The sequence below is a fragment of the Garra rufa genome, chromosome 17, assembly GCF_049309525.1.
Source record: "Garra rufa chromosome 17, GarRuf1.0, whole genome shotgun sequence".
NCBI classification, from domain to species: Eukaryota; Metazoa; Chordata; class Actinopteri; order Cypriniformes; family Cyprinidae; genus Garra; species Garra rufa.
This window is the reverse complement of record NC_133377.1, coordinates 37,749,870-37,763,390: the sequence shown is the minus strand read 5'-3', so window position 1 is coordinate 37,763,390 and position 13,521 is coordinate 37,749,870. Positions and strand designations below refer to the sequence as shown.

Genomic DNA, 13,521 nt, shown 5'->3' with positions numbered 1-13,521 from the left:
AAAGCAGGTCGCTATGTCAACAAAGGGTTTTAAGAAATTGTTATTTGTATTCAGAATAGATTCAGATAGTGGCGTCTTACGAACGTGAAAATTCTGTCATCATTTACTCACCCTCATGTCTGTGTGAAGACCTTTTCTTATGTGGAACACAAAAGAGAATATTTTAAAGAATTGCTGGTAACCAGTGGTGGAAATGGCCAAAATTCACTGGTTTAGATTACCTTCCGGATGCATTTAATTATTAAAACCTTTAATAACCTTTATAATTATAATAATAACATTTATTAACAACTTATTTCACATTTCCTTTAACCCTTCTTGTATATTAAGACAGGCACCTGCGATTAAAGATAAGTTGTGTGTGAATTTTCATGTGAGCATTATTAGGCTAATGACCCCCTGTGTTTAATTAAAATGAAAGGTCTCTAATTGGCCCGTTTCACATAAATGAACCTTCCCATTCTAAGGTGATATTTGACTCCTTAAATATTTTTTTAAACCTTTGTAATGCCATTTTTCTAACTTTGTTAATGTATGTCGTCTTTTGTGCCAAAAATTTAGATTTATAAACGTATCAAAAAGTTTAATTAAACAATAAATTCTATTAAATAATAAGATACAATCAGGCTGAATAAGTTAAATGTTAAATGAAATCAGCATCAACATTTCGTCTTTGCATGGCGCAGGAGAGCTTAAATGTGGCATTATGAAATATTTACAGAATTTTTGACAAGACACAGAGGTGGTATGAATGCATTTCATAATGACAATGTTATGAGATTATTGTTTTAAATATAAAGTTTTGAATATATTATTTCAAATTATTTAAATCACTCAATTTATACTTAAAAAAATTCAACTTTAACAGCCAGTGGGTGACAGTAAGTCAAAGTCTTTGTAACTGAATAATTCATTAAATGTGACCCTGGACCACAAAACCAGTCTTAAGTCGCTGGTGTATATTTGTAGCAATAGCCAAAAATACATGGTGTGGGTCAGAATTATTGTTTTTTCTTTTATGCCAAAAATCATTAGGAAATTAACTAAAGATCATGTTCCATTAAGATTTTTTGTAAAATTCCTATTGCAAATATATTAAAATGTAATTTTTGATTAGTAATATGCATTGTTAAGAGCTTAATTTGGACAACTTTAAAGGTGATTTTCTCAGTATTTAGATTTTTTTGCACCCAGATTCCAGATTTTCAAATATTGTCCTATCCTAACAAACCATGCATCAATAGAAAGCTTATTTATTGAGCTTTCATATGATGTATACATCTCAGTGTTGTAAAATTTTACCTTATGACTGGTTTTGTGGTCCAGGGTCACAAATAGATTCGTTCAAAAGCAGTTTCATTTATAAACAGCGCCCTGTCAAAGACTATAGATGCTCAGCGGCTCAGCTGTGGCTTTGTTTGGAACTTTTTTTGTTGACGAAACAGCACAATCAGACAACAATGTTCCTAAAATGTAAGTAACAGCATGTGCTGTCTCTTTAACTTAATGTTTACATTTACATTGTGTAATGAGACCCATGTTTCTCTGATCCTTGTTAGGTAAATGTTTGGTTGCATACTAATTTGCATCAGATATATAATTTTTGGGCACACAAACATGCTTCCAGCTTCCATTCATTCAAGAGTTTAACCACCATAGACATAAAACCCACGCTCTCTGATATTCACTAGCTAAATGATATTTGTTCCTCAAATCTTGATTCTTACATTCCTTAATGTGAACATTCAATACCTTTTTTGGATAGTATTTCAACCTCAGATGCAGCAGTTGTTAAAGTGTTCATGAGGTTTTATGCTTAAAAACCCCAGCTCTACACCCATCCACTGTTATTGTATGAAGCACTGATCAATACTCTCAGCTTTTAAGTTAACTTAATTGGCAAAATACTGTAAATGATTCACTGAAATGGGCCATGTGTATTCCCTAAAGCTTTCATATGTTTAGATTTCTAAGTTTTGAATATATTAATTCAAATAATTTAAATGACTTAATTTATACTTAAAAATGAAACTGGAACCGCCAGTAGGTGGCAGTAAGTCAAAGTCTTTGTGACTGAATAATTCATTAAATCGATTCGTTCAAAAGCGCAGTTTCATTTGTAAATAAAACAGCGCTGTGTCAAAGACTATAGATGCTCAGCGGCTCAGCTGTGGCTTTGTTTGGAAATTTTTTTTGTTGACGAAATCAGACAACAATGTTCCTAAAATGTAAGTCACCTATTAACTTTTGGAGAAAATCAAAAATGTATAAAACTGTTGAATAAATTAAATTTCACTTTTGCAGACTCCCCTTTATATAATCATTAAAAACTGTCACTTGTCTTCATCGCGTTTTCACAAACTTGCATTTTAATTAATGAAGCTCTCACTGCATACTGAATCTATTTTTTACTTCGTCTCTACACTTAGTTTGTTATAATTAATTACAAAAACTGCAGTCTACTTTCAAGAGATGTGTCTGTGTGGAGTAGGACGCTCACCGTATTTCTATTGGCGGCTTTCTGCAGTTAGTCAAAGTCAAAGTCAACTTTATTGTCAATTCTGCCACATGTACAGGACATACAGAGAATTGAAATTGCGTTACTCTCAGACCCATGGTGCATACAAGTAACATTAAATGCAAACAGTAACATTAAATGCAAAGGTAGAATTTAAAAAAAATTAATAAATACAAATAAACATAATATATAAAATGAAAAACACAACAAGTAACAAGTAGTAAGGGCACACGAGAGTGCAAACCATGTAAACATGTTTGGCAAAAGACGGCATTGCGCAGCGAAACATTGGTATATTGCGCGATACGTTAATGTGCAGAACTGGGATCGTAGTATTTTGAATGGATAAAATAGATAAATCCCTTTAATTTCTAAATAAACCTAACCAGTTGAAACAGAAACGCCGTCCTCCCTCGAAATTCACTCCCCACACTCCGTCCCCTTCGCGTCCTCCTCCATTTCCAGCCCTGCTGGTAACCAAACAATTTCAGGTCCCATTGACCTCCATAGTATTTTTCTCCGTACTATAGAAGTGAATGGGACACATGGTAAACGTTTGTTACCAACATGTGTTTCACAGTAGAAACTCAGTCATGAGAAACGACGTAAGGGGGGAAAAATGTTGTCCATTTTTTGAGTAAACTGTACCTTTAAGGGGGCATCGTTCAACATCCTACATATAAACAGAACTTTCAGAAAAAATACAAACATGAAACATTATCTCAGTGGCTAATCAATCATTAAAACAAATGGAATTGTGTAATGATCAGAGTCAGCGTGAGTCATAAGCTGATTTACAGAAAACGGCACAAAAACTCAATGCACTTTTGAGAAATTTGCTCATGACTTCAAACATCTGGATCTCTGTCATGAGATACAAAGAACTGCAGTGTCAACCAATCCACATCGTTCATCACACGGACACAACCTCGCTTTAAAACACCCCTGCGGTTGAGCAAACACTCCAGTGGACAGACAGACTCCAGAGCGTTTTATTTTTGTGGAAGTGTGCAAACGTGAGCAATGTCTAGAAACGGAGAGGGAATGCACAGCAATCTCATCGATGGACCTGACGATGACTGCAGCGGTCCAGAAGTGCGATACTCAGGTATGACAATCACAGCATGTGCTGTCTCTTTAACTTAATGTTTACATTTACATTGTGTAATGAGACCCATGTTTCTCCGATCCTTGTTAGGAAAATGTTTGGTTGCATACACATTTGCATCAGATATATCATTTTTGGGCACAAAAACATGCTTCCAGCTTCCATTAATTTTTTTCCAAGAGTTTAACCACCATAGACATTGCGTTAAACCCATGCACTCTGATAGTCACTATCTGAATGATATTTGCTCTTCAACTCTTGATTCTTACATGATTACATTCATGAATGTGAACATTAGTACCTTTTTTTGGATAGTATTTCAACCTCTGATGCAGCTGTTGTTAAAGTGTTCATGAGGTTTTATGCTAAAAAACTCCAGCTCTACACCCATCCACTGTTATTGGATGAAGTACTGTACTGATCAATACCCTCAGTGTTTAAATTAACCTGACAAAATACTGTAAATGATTCACTGAAATGGGCCATGTGTATTCCCTAAAGATTTCAAAGGTTTACATTTCTTGTCAAAGAAATTGTGTGTAAACATTCTTTATTTGTTCATTGTGTAAACTCATACAGTACAGACCAAAAGTTTGGACACACCTTTGAACCAAAGTTTTCTTTATTTTCATGACTATGAAAATTGTAGATTTACACTGAAGGCATCAAAACTATGAATTAACACATGTGGAATTATATACATAACAAAAAAGTGTGAAACAACTGAAAATATGTCATATTCTAGGTTCTTCAAAGTAGCCACCTTTTGCTTTGATTACTGCTTTGCACACTCTTGGCATTCTCTTGATGAGCTTCAAGAGGTAGTCACCTGAAATGGTTTTCACTTCACAGAGTGCCCTGTCAGGTTTAATAAGTGGGATTTCTTGCCTTATAAATGGGGTTGGGACCATCAGTTGTGTTGTGCAGAAGTATATATAGTATATATATATAGTATATATATAATTAAATATTTTATAGAATTAAATATAATTCCACATGTGTTAATTCATAGTTTTGATGCCTTCAGTGTGAATCTGCAATTTTCAGTCATGAAAATAAAGAAAACTCTTTGAATGAGAAGGTGTGTCCAAACTTTTGGTCTGTACTGTACATTCTTACATTTGCCAGTTTTTATGCAATTGCTATATTGTAAATCAAGTTGTTTCTTTTCAGTATTTCAGAACCCAGATAAAAGAGGAAAGCCGTTTTGCCAAGATCCCTTTAAGGTGGCAACAGCATGCCTGTCTGCCTTCTGCCTCATCTTACTCATGATCCTGGTGGTCACAAGTGTTCACAGTGGTACTTCTTCTTTCTCACTTGCATGACTGTAAATGTATTTAACAAGTATATCTGGACATTATAATATAATTAATTTGATTTGATTCTGATTTGCATAAATCGATTTAATTCATTACATTTTCCATTTTGATTACATATATTATACAAGTTCAGCAGGTTGCTTATCAGCTGTTGTTGTAAATATACAAGGAAACTTGATGCGTTATGGAAATGTTAATATAAAAATGTAAAAATGACAGTTTGGTTGCTAAAAACGTACATTTCTTGTGAAAAATTCCTGTCAATTATTTTTCTTCCTATTTTGAAATTTCGCGTTTAATTTAATGCATTAATTTAAGTTTCATTGTAATTATTTGTAAAACTGAAAAAATATGCAAGCAGCAATTAGGTTACGAGTAATCTTAGGATTTTTCGCCGAACTGGTTAGAAGTTATAAAGCAGAAAGGTCAATATTTGATATCTTTTGACGAGTAGGTGGTGCTGTTATGAAACTACTTACAGTATGTGCCCACAGGTCATGCTTGTTATAACACATACCAAGTTTGGTCAGAATCTGCTAAAGCGTTGTGGCGATATAGCCTAATGTCCTTTTTTTGCACAAACTTCATCAAATTTGTTAGGGTGTTTTACGAAAAATGGTTTTGTATATCAAACAACTTTTGATAACTTTTTGCCAGCATGGTCTGAAGATGATCTGAGCCAATTTAGGTGAAAATTGGACTGTCTAGGACGAGTTTGAAGAAGTATATATTTCGGAAATTATGAAAAATCTTGACCATAGAAGTTAAAATTTTGTATGCATTCAACTCTGTATGAGCCAATGAAACAAAAGAAAAAAGAATTAGCAGAAAAACACAAGTGCAAATTTGGCCTGTTGGTGGTGTTAGAGAGTTTGATTTAGAGACTCCAAATTTGCTGTGGTTAATGATGAGACTGTCCTCTATCAGTGTGCCAATATTCATAACTTTCCTGCAAGCGATTCTGTAAGATTCACAATATGTTAAAGCTTTTGAAAGATACAGCATTTTACTACAAAATTCGAAATGGTCCATGCTTAAAATAGCTGGCGTAGAAAAAGTTGATATTGTTTTATTCTGTATGCTACTCCAAATCTAATGAGAGCATTTATGATTTTTGGTCAAACTGTTTGGAAAAATGACAGATTTTTATGTATTTTGACTAGTATGTGGTGTTGTGCTGAAACTACTCTGTGCCCTCAGGTCATGTTTGGTAAAACTCGTATCAAGTTTGGTGTGAATCCGTGAAAACATTGCAAAGATGTAGCCTCACATTCTTTTTTGCATTAACTTCGTCAAATTCGTTTTATGCATTTTACGTGTTTTATGGAACATTTGTTTTAGTTTTATGATAAATAGTTTGTTATATCAAAAAGCTTTTGATAACTTTTTGCCAGCGTGGTCAATTTTGATTAAAATTGGACAAACTGTCTAGGACGAGTTCGAAACAGTAAATATTTCAGAAAATTCTAAATTGTACAAAATCTTGACCATAGAAATTAAAATTTTCATATGCATTCAACTCTGAATGAGCCAAGGAATCTGAAAAAGGAGAATTTAGCTTTTAGACCTTAAGGTTCAAAAGTTATTAGCAAAAACATGAGTGCAAATTGTTGGTGGCGCTAAAGAGTTTGAGTTAGAGACTCAAAATTTTCTGTGGTTAATTATGAGCTTTGTCAAATTTGTTTGTGTGCTTTACGAAAACGGTTTGGTATATCAAAAAGCTTTTAATAACTTTTTGCCAGTATTGTCTGAAAATGATCCAAGCCAATTTTGGTGAAAAAACGGAGTTCAAAAAAGTAGATATTACGGAAAATTTTTAATTGTGAAAAACCTAGAAATTAAAATTTTTAAGCCAAGGAATCAGAAGAAAAAAAAATTTGCTGTTAGACCTTATGGTTCAAAGGTTATTAGCAGAAACATGAGTGCAAATTTGGCCTGTTGGTAGAAAGCTTAAATTAGAGACTCCAAATTTGCTGTGATTAATGATTAATCTGCCCTCTATCCATGTGCCAAATTTCATAACTTTTTTGACAACCTTCGAGCGTTCATAACAATATGTGAAAATGTTTGAAAGATGCAGTATTTTACTACAAATTTTGAAATGGTCCACACTCAAAATGGCTGACATTGGAAAATTTGTTGTCTGATTCGGTATGCTACTCTGAATCTAACAAGATCACTTGATTTTTGATCAAACTGTTTAGAAAATATCAGCAAAAATTACATTTTTATATCTTTTGACCAGTAGGTGGCATTGTTCCAAAAGTTCTCATGTGCCCTCAGATCATACTAGGTATAACACGTTTGGTCTGAATCCGCTAAAGCATTGCAGAAATATGTCCATTTTTGAGCGAGTTTCATCAAATTGATGAAAACTGTTTGGTATATCAAAAAGCATTTAATAACTTTTTGCCAGCATTGTCTGAAGATGAATGCTGAAAATCGTACAAACCGTCTCAGACGTTTTTGGAAAAGTAGATTTTTTCGCTAATAGTCTTGACTCACAGATATTAAAATTTTGGTATGCATTCGACACAGCATGAGCCAAGGAATCAGAGGAAAAATTTCCTTGAACCTCACAGCTCAAAATATATTTTTCAGAATTTTAAATTAGCAAATTTGGCCTATTGGTGGCGCTAGAGAGTTTAAGTTTGAGACTCCAAATTTGCTATGGTTAACATTGAGACTGTCCTCTACCTGTGTGCCAAATTGAATAACTTTCTTGCAAGCGTTCTTAACAATATGTTAAAGCATTTGAAAGATGCAGTGTTTTACTACAAAATTTGAAATGGTCCACACTCAAAATGGATGACAAAATTGGAAAATTTGTTGAATCTAACAAGATCACTCTTGATTTTTGGTCAAACTGATATTTTTTTTTAATATCTTTTGACTAGTAGGTGGCACTGTTTCGAAAGTACTTATGTGCCCTCAGATCATGCTATGTGTAACGTCCAAAGTTTGGTCTGAATCTGCTAAAGCATTGTGGAAATATGTCCATTTGCCCATTTTTGGCCTATTGGTGGCACTAGAGAGTTTGAGTTAGAGACTCCAAATTTGCTATGGTTGATATTGAGACTGTCCTCTACCTGTGTGCCAAATTTCATACCTATCCCGCAAGCGGATCTATGGGCAGCCATAGACTACCAAAGCGGAAGAAGAATAAAAAGAATCTTTGAATCCTTGAGTCTTCATTCCTTGAAATCCCGTTTCTGATTATATCCTGTTGTTAACCCACATCTGCTTTCATTTCTTTTCTTGTGTTTTAGTTAAGGCACGTTCATCTGACCAGGATTCCCCGTCCAGCACGGCATCCAGCGAATCGCACATGCAGAAGGGCTGCGCTAATGTCACGGCTCTGACTGAAGAACTGCAGGCTGCGAAGAGAGAAAAGAGTGAACTGGAGAAAGAACGGACGCAGTTGAAGAACAAAATCGCTGAGCTTGGTTAGTGAGGTGCAAGTGCGTGCATTTGTGCTAGCAACAAACAATATCTATTGCATTTCATAACATCGAAATGCAATGTTTTTTTAGAGGCAACCCCTCCACCACAACCCACTCTATTACCAACAACGAGTCCCTGTCCTGAAGAATGGCTGCACTTTAACGGCAGCTGCTATTACGTCTCAGAATACAAAAGGAGCTGGTCGGACAGTCAGGCGTACTGCAAGCGACAAGGAGGACATCTGGCTATCATCCTTACAGCTGAAGAACAGGTAAAGACTGCTCTGTCGTTCACATTTATATCATGTTGTGTGTTTATTTGCTGGACATCTAATGACCTCGAGTAACATTGACTATTGGCATGGAATATGGAGAGGAAGGGATCCTAGTTGAAACATATGAGCCTTTAAATGGACTCCTAACGTTTTTTGACTGATTTTGTTGATATTTGACCTCTTGACCCGATATAGACGTTCATATGGAACCTGCTGCCCCGTGGATACTGGAACGCTTACTGGTTTGGCATAAGTGATGAAAAAGTAGAAGACGACTGGTACTGGGTGGACGGAACTAAACTGGTTGGAGGGTAAGAAGATCAGTTTTAAAATCTTTACAAGTCAAAACACTACAGAGTCTTGTACACACTTTAGGACTGTGATGCATTTCACATGACTTAAAACTACTGAGTCATATTTTTTCATTTCTCTTTTGGGTAAAGGTCTTGTGGTGATACACTGAATCATCTCATCCTTCCTGTCTCTTCTTCCTCTTTTTAAAAAAAATGATAATAATAATAAAGGAAAACAGAAAAAGCGGATCTTGCACAAAATAGTTTTCTTAGTATTTATATTTCTTTAAAATGTTTTTTTTTAAGGAATTCTCTTCTGCTCACCAAGCCTGTTTTTTTTTTTATCTGAAGCAAAATTTGTAAATATTTTTACCATTTAAAATAACTGTTTTCTATTAAAATATATATATTCAAATTCAATTTATCCTAGTGATTTCAAAGCTGACTTTTTAGCATAATTACTCCAGTCATATGATCCTTCAGAAATCCTTCTAATATTCTGATTTGCTTCTCTAAAAAACATTTATTATTATTATTCTGTTGAAAACAGCCGAGTTAATTTTTTCCAGGTTTCTTTGGTGAATAAAAAGTGCAGAAGAACAAAGTTGATCTGAAATAGAAATCTTTTATAACATTATAAATGTCTTTATCATCACTTTTGATCAATTTAAAGCATTCTTGCTAAATAAAATTATTAATTTCTATAATTTCTTTCCCAATAATTATATTTATACTGACTTTTTATTTCAGATAAATGATCTTTACATCTTTCTTAGATCTTTATACATCCTGAAAAAATTTACTCAACTGTTTAAAATATTGATAATAATAATAATCTTGAACAGCAGATTAGCATATTAGAATGATTTCTGAAGGATCATGTGACACTGAAGACTGGAGTAATGATGCTGAAAGTTAGCTTTGATTACAGGAATTAATTACATTTTAAAATATATTCAAATAGAAAACAGTTATTTTTTCAATATTTCACAATATTACTGCTTTTGCTGTATTTTGGTTCAAATAAATGCAGACTGGTAGTGTATACTCAGTGTTTAATGGTGCTTAATTTGACATTCTTTAATATTAGTGACTACTTGAGAATCAGAAATTGATAGTTTACCCTTTACACATATAATTATTAAAGGAAAAACATTTACAGAAAACATGATTTTTATTTTATGCAGTTATGTGGTCATATTAAGGTCTTATTACAGCCTGATTAATGTACAATAAAAATAACCAGAGTGAAAAATGGTTATATATAAAAAAAATTACAACAGTTTTTTTGAGTGCAAGAATCAGTTACATTAAGTGGGCTATAAAAAAATGCCCAAATGCAATCTTCGCCTTGGAGTTATAAGGTTCTATCTGACGTCTTTGTCAAAATTGAGTTATCACATATTCTTATTCTGTGACAGCCTATTTACATTATGTGATGTTTCTTTTGTATATTTTGGGCCTTTTTTAAGAAAACAACAAGGGTTCTACCTATTGAAGTATTTGGATATATAATATCTCAAAACTGCTCAGAATGCAGATACAGCCTTATAAAGGCGACGGAATATCCTCTTTAAAAAAACTAAGACAAACAATATAAAAAACAAGAGAAATGTTTTTAACCTTAGTATATTAAATGTGTTTTAGCATCACTTGAATTTGCTATGGTCGGCTGGGACTATTTAACTCTTCTTTTCCTTCACAGTTTCTGGGAAGATGGCGAGCCCAACAACCATATTAATGAAGACTGTGGCTACATGATAAAAACAAATGTTTTAACCCGTGTGGCTATAAAGAGCTGGTATGATGCACCCTGCTACATGTCCTTGCCCTGGATCTGTGAGAAGCCGGTGTCCTCTTGATCCTCGCTCCTATCATCATCATCATCATCAACAGATATTCACTGATCATTAGTGTAATACAAGCTGTAGTGCAATTTCCATTGCATTTAGAATGTCTGGTCTCAGGGTTTTCAATGTTTAAAATGTTAAAATGACTGCAGTCATGAAAAACAAAACAATTAACTGTTTATTTTAATCTGACACCATATGTGCATTAATCTACATTTAGCTATGCTTTTTAACACTGGATGATTTAGTGAATAATTAACTGCTTGAATTTTATAGAAAAATCTATCATTTTTTTATGTAGAGCATATTGTGTTTTCATAAACAGGTAAACAATTTTTGAATCCCTTAATCCATAAGTGTTTTGTATGCATTTTAAGGGGGCGACCAATCATAATAGTTATTTTAATATTATACAAATTTCTGTTGTGTTTTTTTTTTTACTCTTAACTTTGGGAATGTCTGGCAGTTCTTCTTACACTCAGTAGGGTGCAGCATTGAGCCAAGGTTTTGAATATAACAATATGATACTATTAGTCCAGACCTGGTTTTGTTTTCTTTCCCTTGTCATATTTTAAATGTAGATTTTCCTTCATTAATATTGACAAACTTCTCCAAAGTTGAAGTCAAACGTTTACATAGACCTTGCAGAATCTGCAAAATGATAATTATTTTACCAAAATAAGGATTATACAAATTGACTGTTATTTTGTATTTAGTGCTGACCTGAATAAGATATTTCACATAAAAGATGTTTACATATAGTCCACAAAAGAAAAAAAAAAGTTGAATTTATAAAAATGACCACGTTCAAACGTTTACATACACTTGATTCTTAATACTGAGTTACCTGAATGATCCACAGCTGTGTTTTTCTTTTTTCTTTTTGCTTAGTGGTAGTTGCCTGCTGTTCTTCAGAAAAAAATCTTTTAGGTCAAACTAATTCTTTGGTTTTTCAGCATTTTTGTGTATTTGAACACTTTCCAACATTGACTGTATGATTTTGAGATCCATCTTTTCCCACTAAGGATAACTGAGGGACTTATATGCAACTATTACAGAAGATTCAAACGCTCACTGAAAATTATGCATTAAGATCCAGGAGTGAAAACTTTTGAACAAAATGAAGATGTCTACATTTTTCTTATTTTGCCTAAATATCTTTTTTTTTTTTCATTTAGTACTGCCTTTCAGGAGCTACAGAAGATATGTGTTTCCCAGAAGATAAAATAAGTCAAATTTACCCATATTTTTAAATTCAAATAGTTTTCACCCCCAGCTCTTAATGCGTAATTTTTCCTTCTGAAGCATTAGTGAGCATTTGAACCTTCTGTAATAGTTGCATATGAATCCCCATTGTTGGAAATGGTTAAAATACACACAAATACTGCAAAACCAAAGAATTTGTGGGACATGAAGAAGTTTTTGGAAGAACAGAGGGCAGTTTAACTGTTCGGAACAAACAAGGGGCTCGTGAACAACTATCAATAAACAAAAAAAAACAGTTGTGGATCATTTAAGTAACATTAAAGTACTTAGGATCAAGTGTATGTAAACTTTTAAACAGGGTAATTTTTTTTAAATTCAACTTTTTTTGTGGCCTATATGTAAACGTCATTCATGTGAAATATCTTTTTTAGCTCAGTACTAAATAAAACGATAACATGCATTTATGATCCCTCTTATTTTGGTCAAATAATTTACATTTAGCAGATTCTGCAAGGTGTATGTAAACTTTTGGCTTCAACTGTATATCATTCGAAATTTAAAAAAAGGACAAAAATCTCTGAAAGCCGTTCCCTTGTTGTTTTTGTAGACCATGTGCATCACTTTAGTAAAGATTCATTAGCAAACAAGATTATTCATTTTAGACTATTATAAAACACAAAAGTTCAGAAATCAAACTCTAAAGTCAAAGTCTTTTGGAAAGCAATACAAACAATTTTTTTTTATCTCTTTTGGGGATACAAAACAGGCCCTTGCCCTGCGTAGGCTGGATTGAAGCGTTTGCATAAGGTGCACGCATGGATGCATTCTGGATCGTGTCCTTTCACGTCCTAGCCGAATGTTTTTTATGACAGGGCTGTGACTGATTGCCACAGTTACTCATAGCGAGGCCAGCAGCCTAATCAAAGTACTATATTTTACGTACATCAGCTTAATCTTAATCACAGTCCATAAACAGGTCAGGTAGACTGCAGGAGAACGGCACGTAGGCTATTGCATTGTGTTCTGAGTTCATCATTTAGGACCTGTTATGGGAAAACACCATTATCAACTCTAACCTGGCCTGTGGAACAGAAACGATATTGTTAAAGTCACTTTAACACTTTTTTAAATACAGTTTTCTTATACTATTAATTATGCTCATCACTTTTGCACCAAATGGCTAGCATAGCTTTAAATATATGTTGGCTTGTCACAGTATGAATAAGAGTATTTAGATTTGGGATTATACATCAAATAAATGCTAATAATTGACAGATGTTTTCTGCGAGAGCAACTATTATTTTTCAATACCATTTTCTGTGAATGTGAATCTATCAGTCTGTCTGTATGTCTGTCTGTCTAAATCATGTTTGTAATGTGCCATGCTAGCAACATCCTAACATGTTGATCATTAAAAACATGTTAGCAACATGCTAAGGATGCTAACAACATGCTGGTAACTTGTTAATCATGTTAATAACATGTTAATCATGCTAGAAACATGTTAAC

At 33.6% G+C, this 13,521-nt stretch overlaps 1 protein-coding gene across 1 annotated transcript; it reads left to right on the top strand.

Annotated features, from left to right (window-relative positions):
- The first annotated feature begins 3,421 nt into the window (after window positions 1–3,421).
- LOC141289908 (CD209 antigen-like protein C) lies at window positions 3,422–13,277 on the top strand. The gene is made up of 6 exons (XM_073822106.1): window positions 3,422–3,626; window positions 4,800–4,925; window positions 8,215–8,391; window positions 8,479–8,660; window positions 8,859–8,974; window positions 10,662–13,277. The coding sequence occupies exons 1-6, from the start codon at window positions 3,542–3,544 to the stop codon at window positions 10,816–10,818; spliced, it is 843 nt and encodes a 280-aa protein (XP_073678207.1). The 5' UTR covers window positions 3,422–3,541; the 3' UTR covers window positions 10,819–13,277.
- The last annotated feature ends 244 nt before the right edge of the window (window positions 13,278–13,521 follow it).

Coding starts and splice junctions, on each gene's coding strand:
- LOC141289908 (XM_073822106.1), top strand. CDS start 3,542: ATGTCTAGAAACGGAGAGGGAATGCACAGCAATCTCATCGATGGACCT. Junction 3,627..4,799: donor TCCAGAAGTGCGATACTCAG/GTATGACAATCA, acceptor GTTTCTTTTCAG/TATTTCAGAACCCAGATAAA. Junction 4,926..8,214: donor GGTCACAAGTGTTCACAGTG/GTACTTCTTCTT, acceptor CTTGTGTTTTAG/TTAAGGCACGTTCATCTGAC.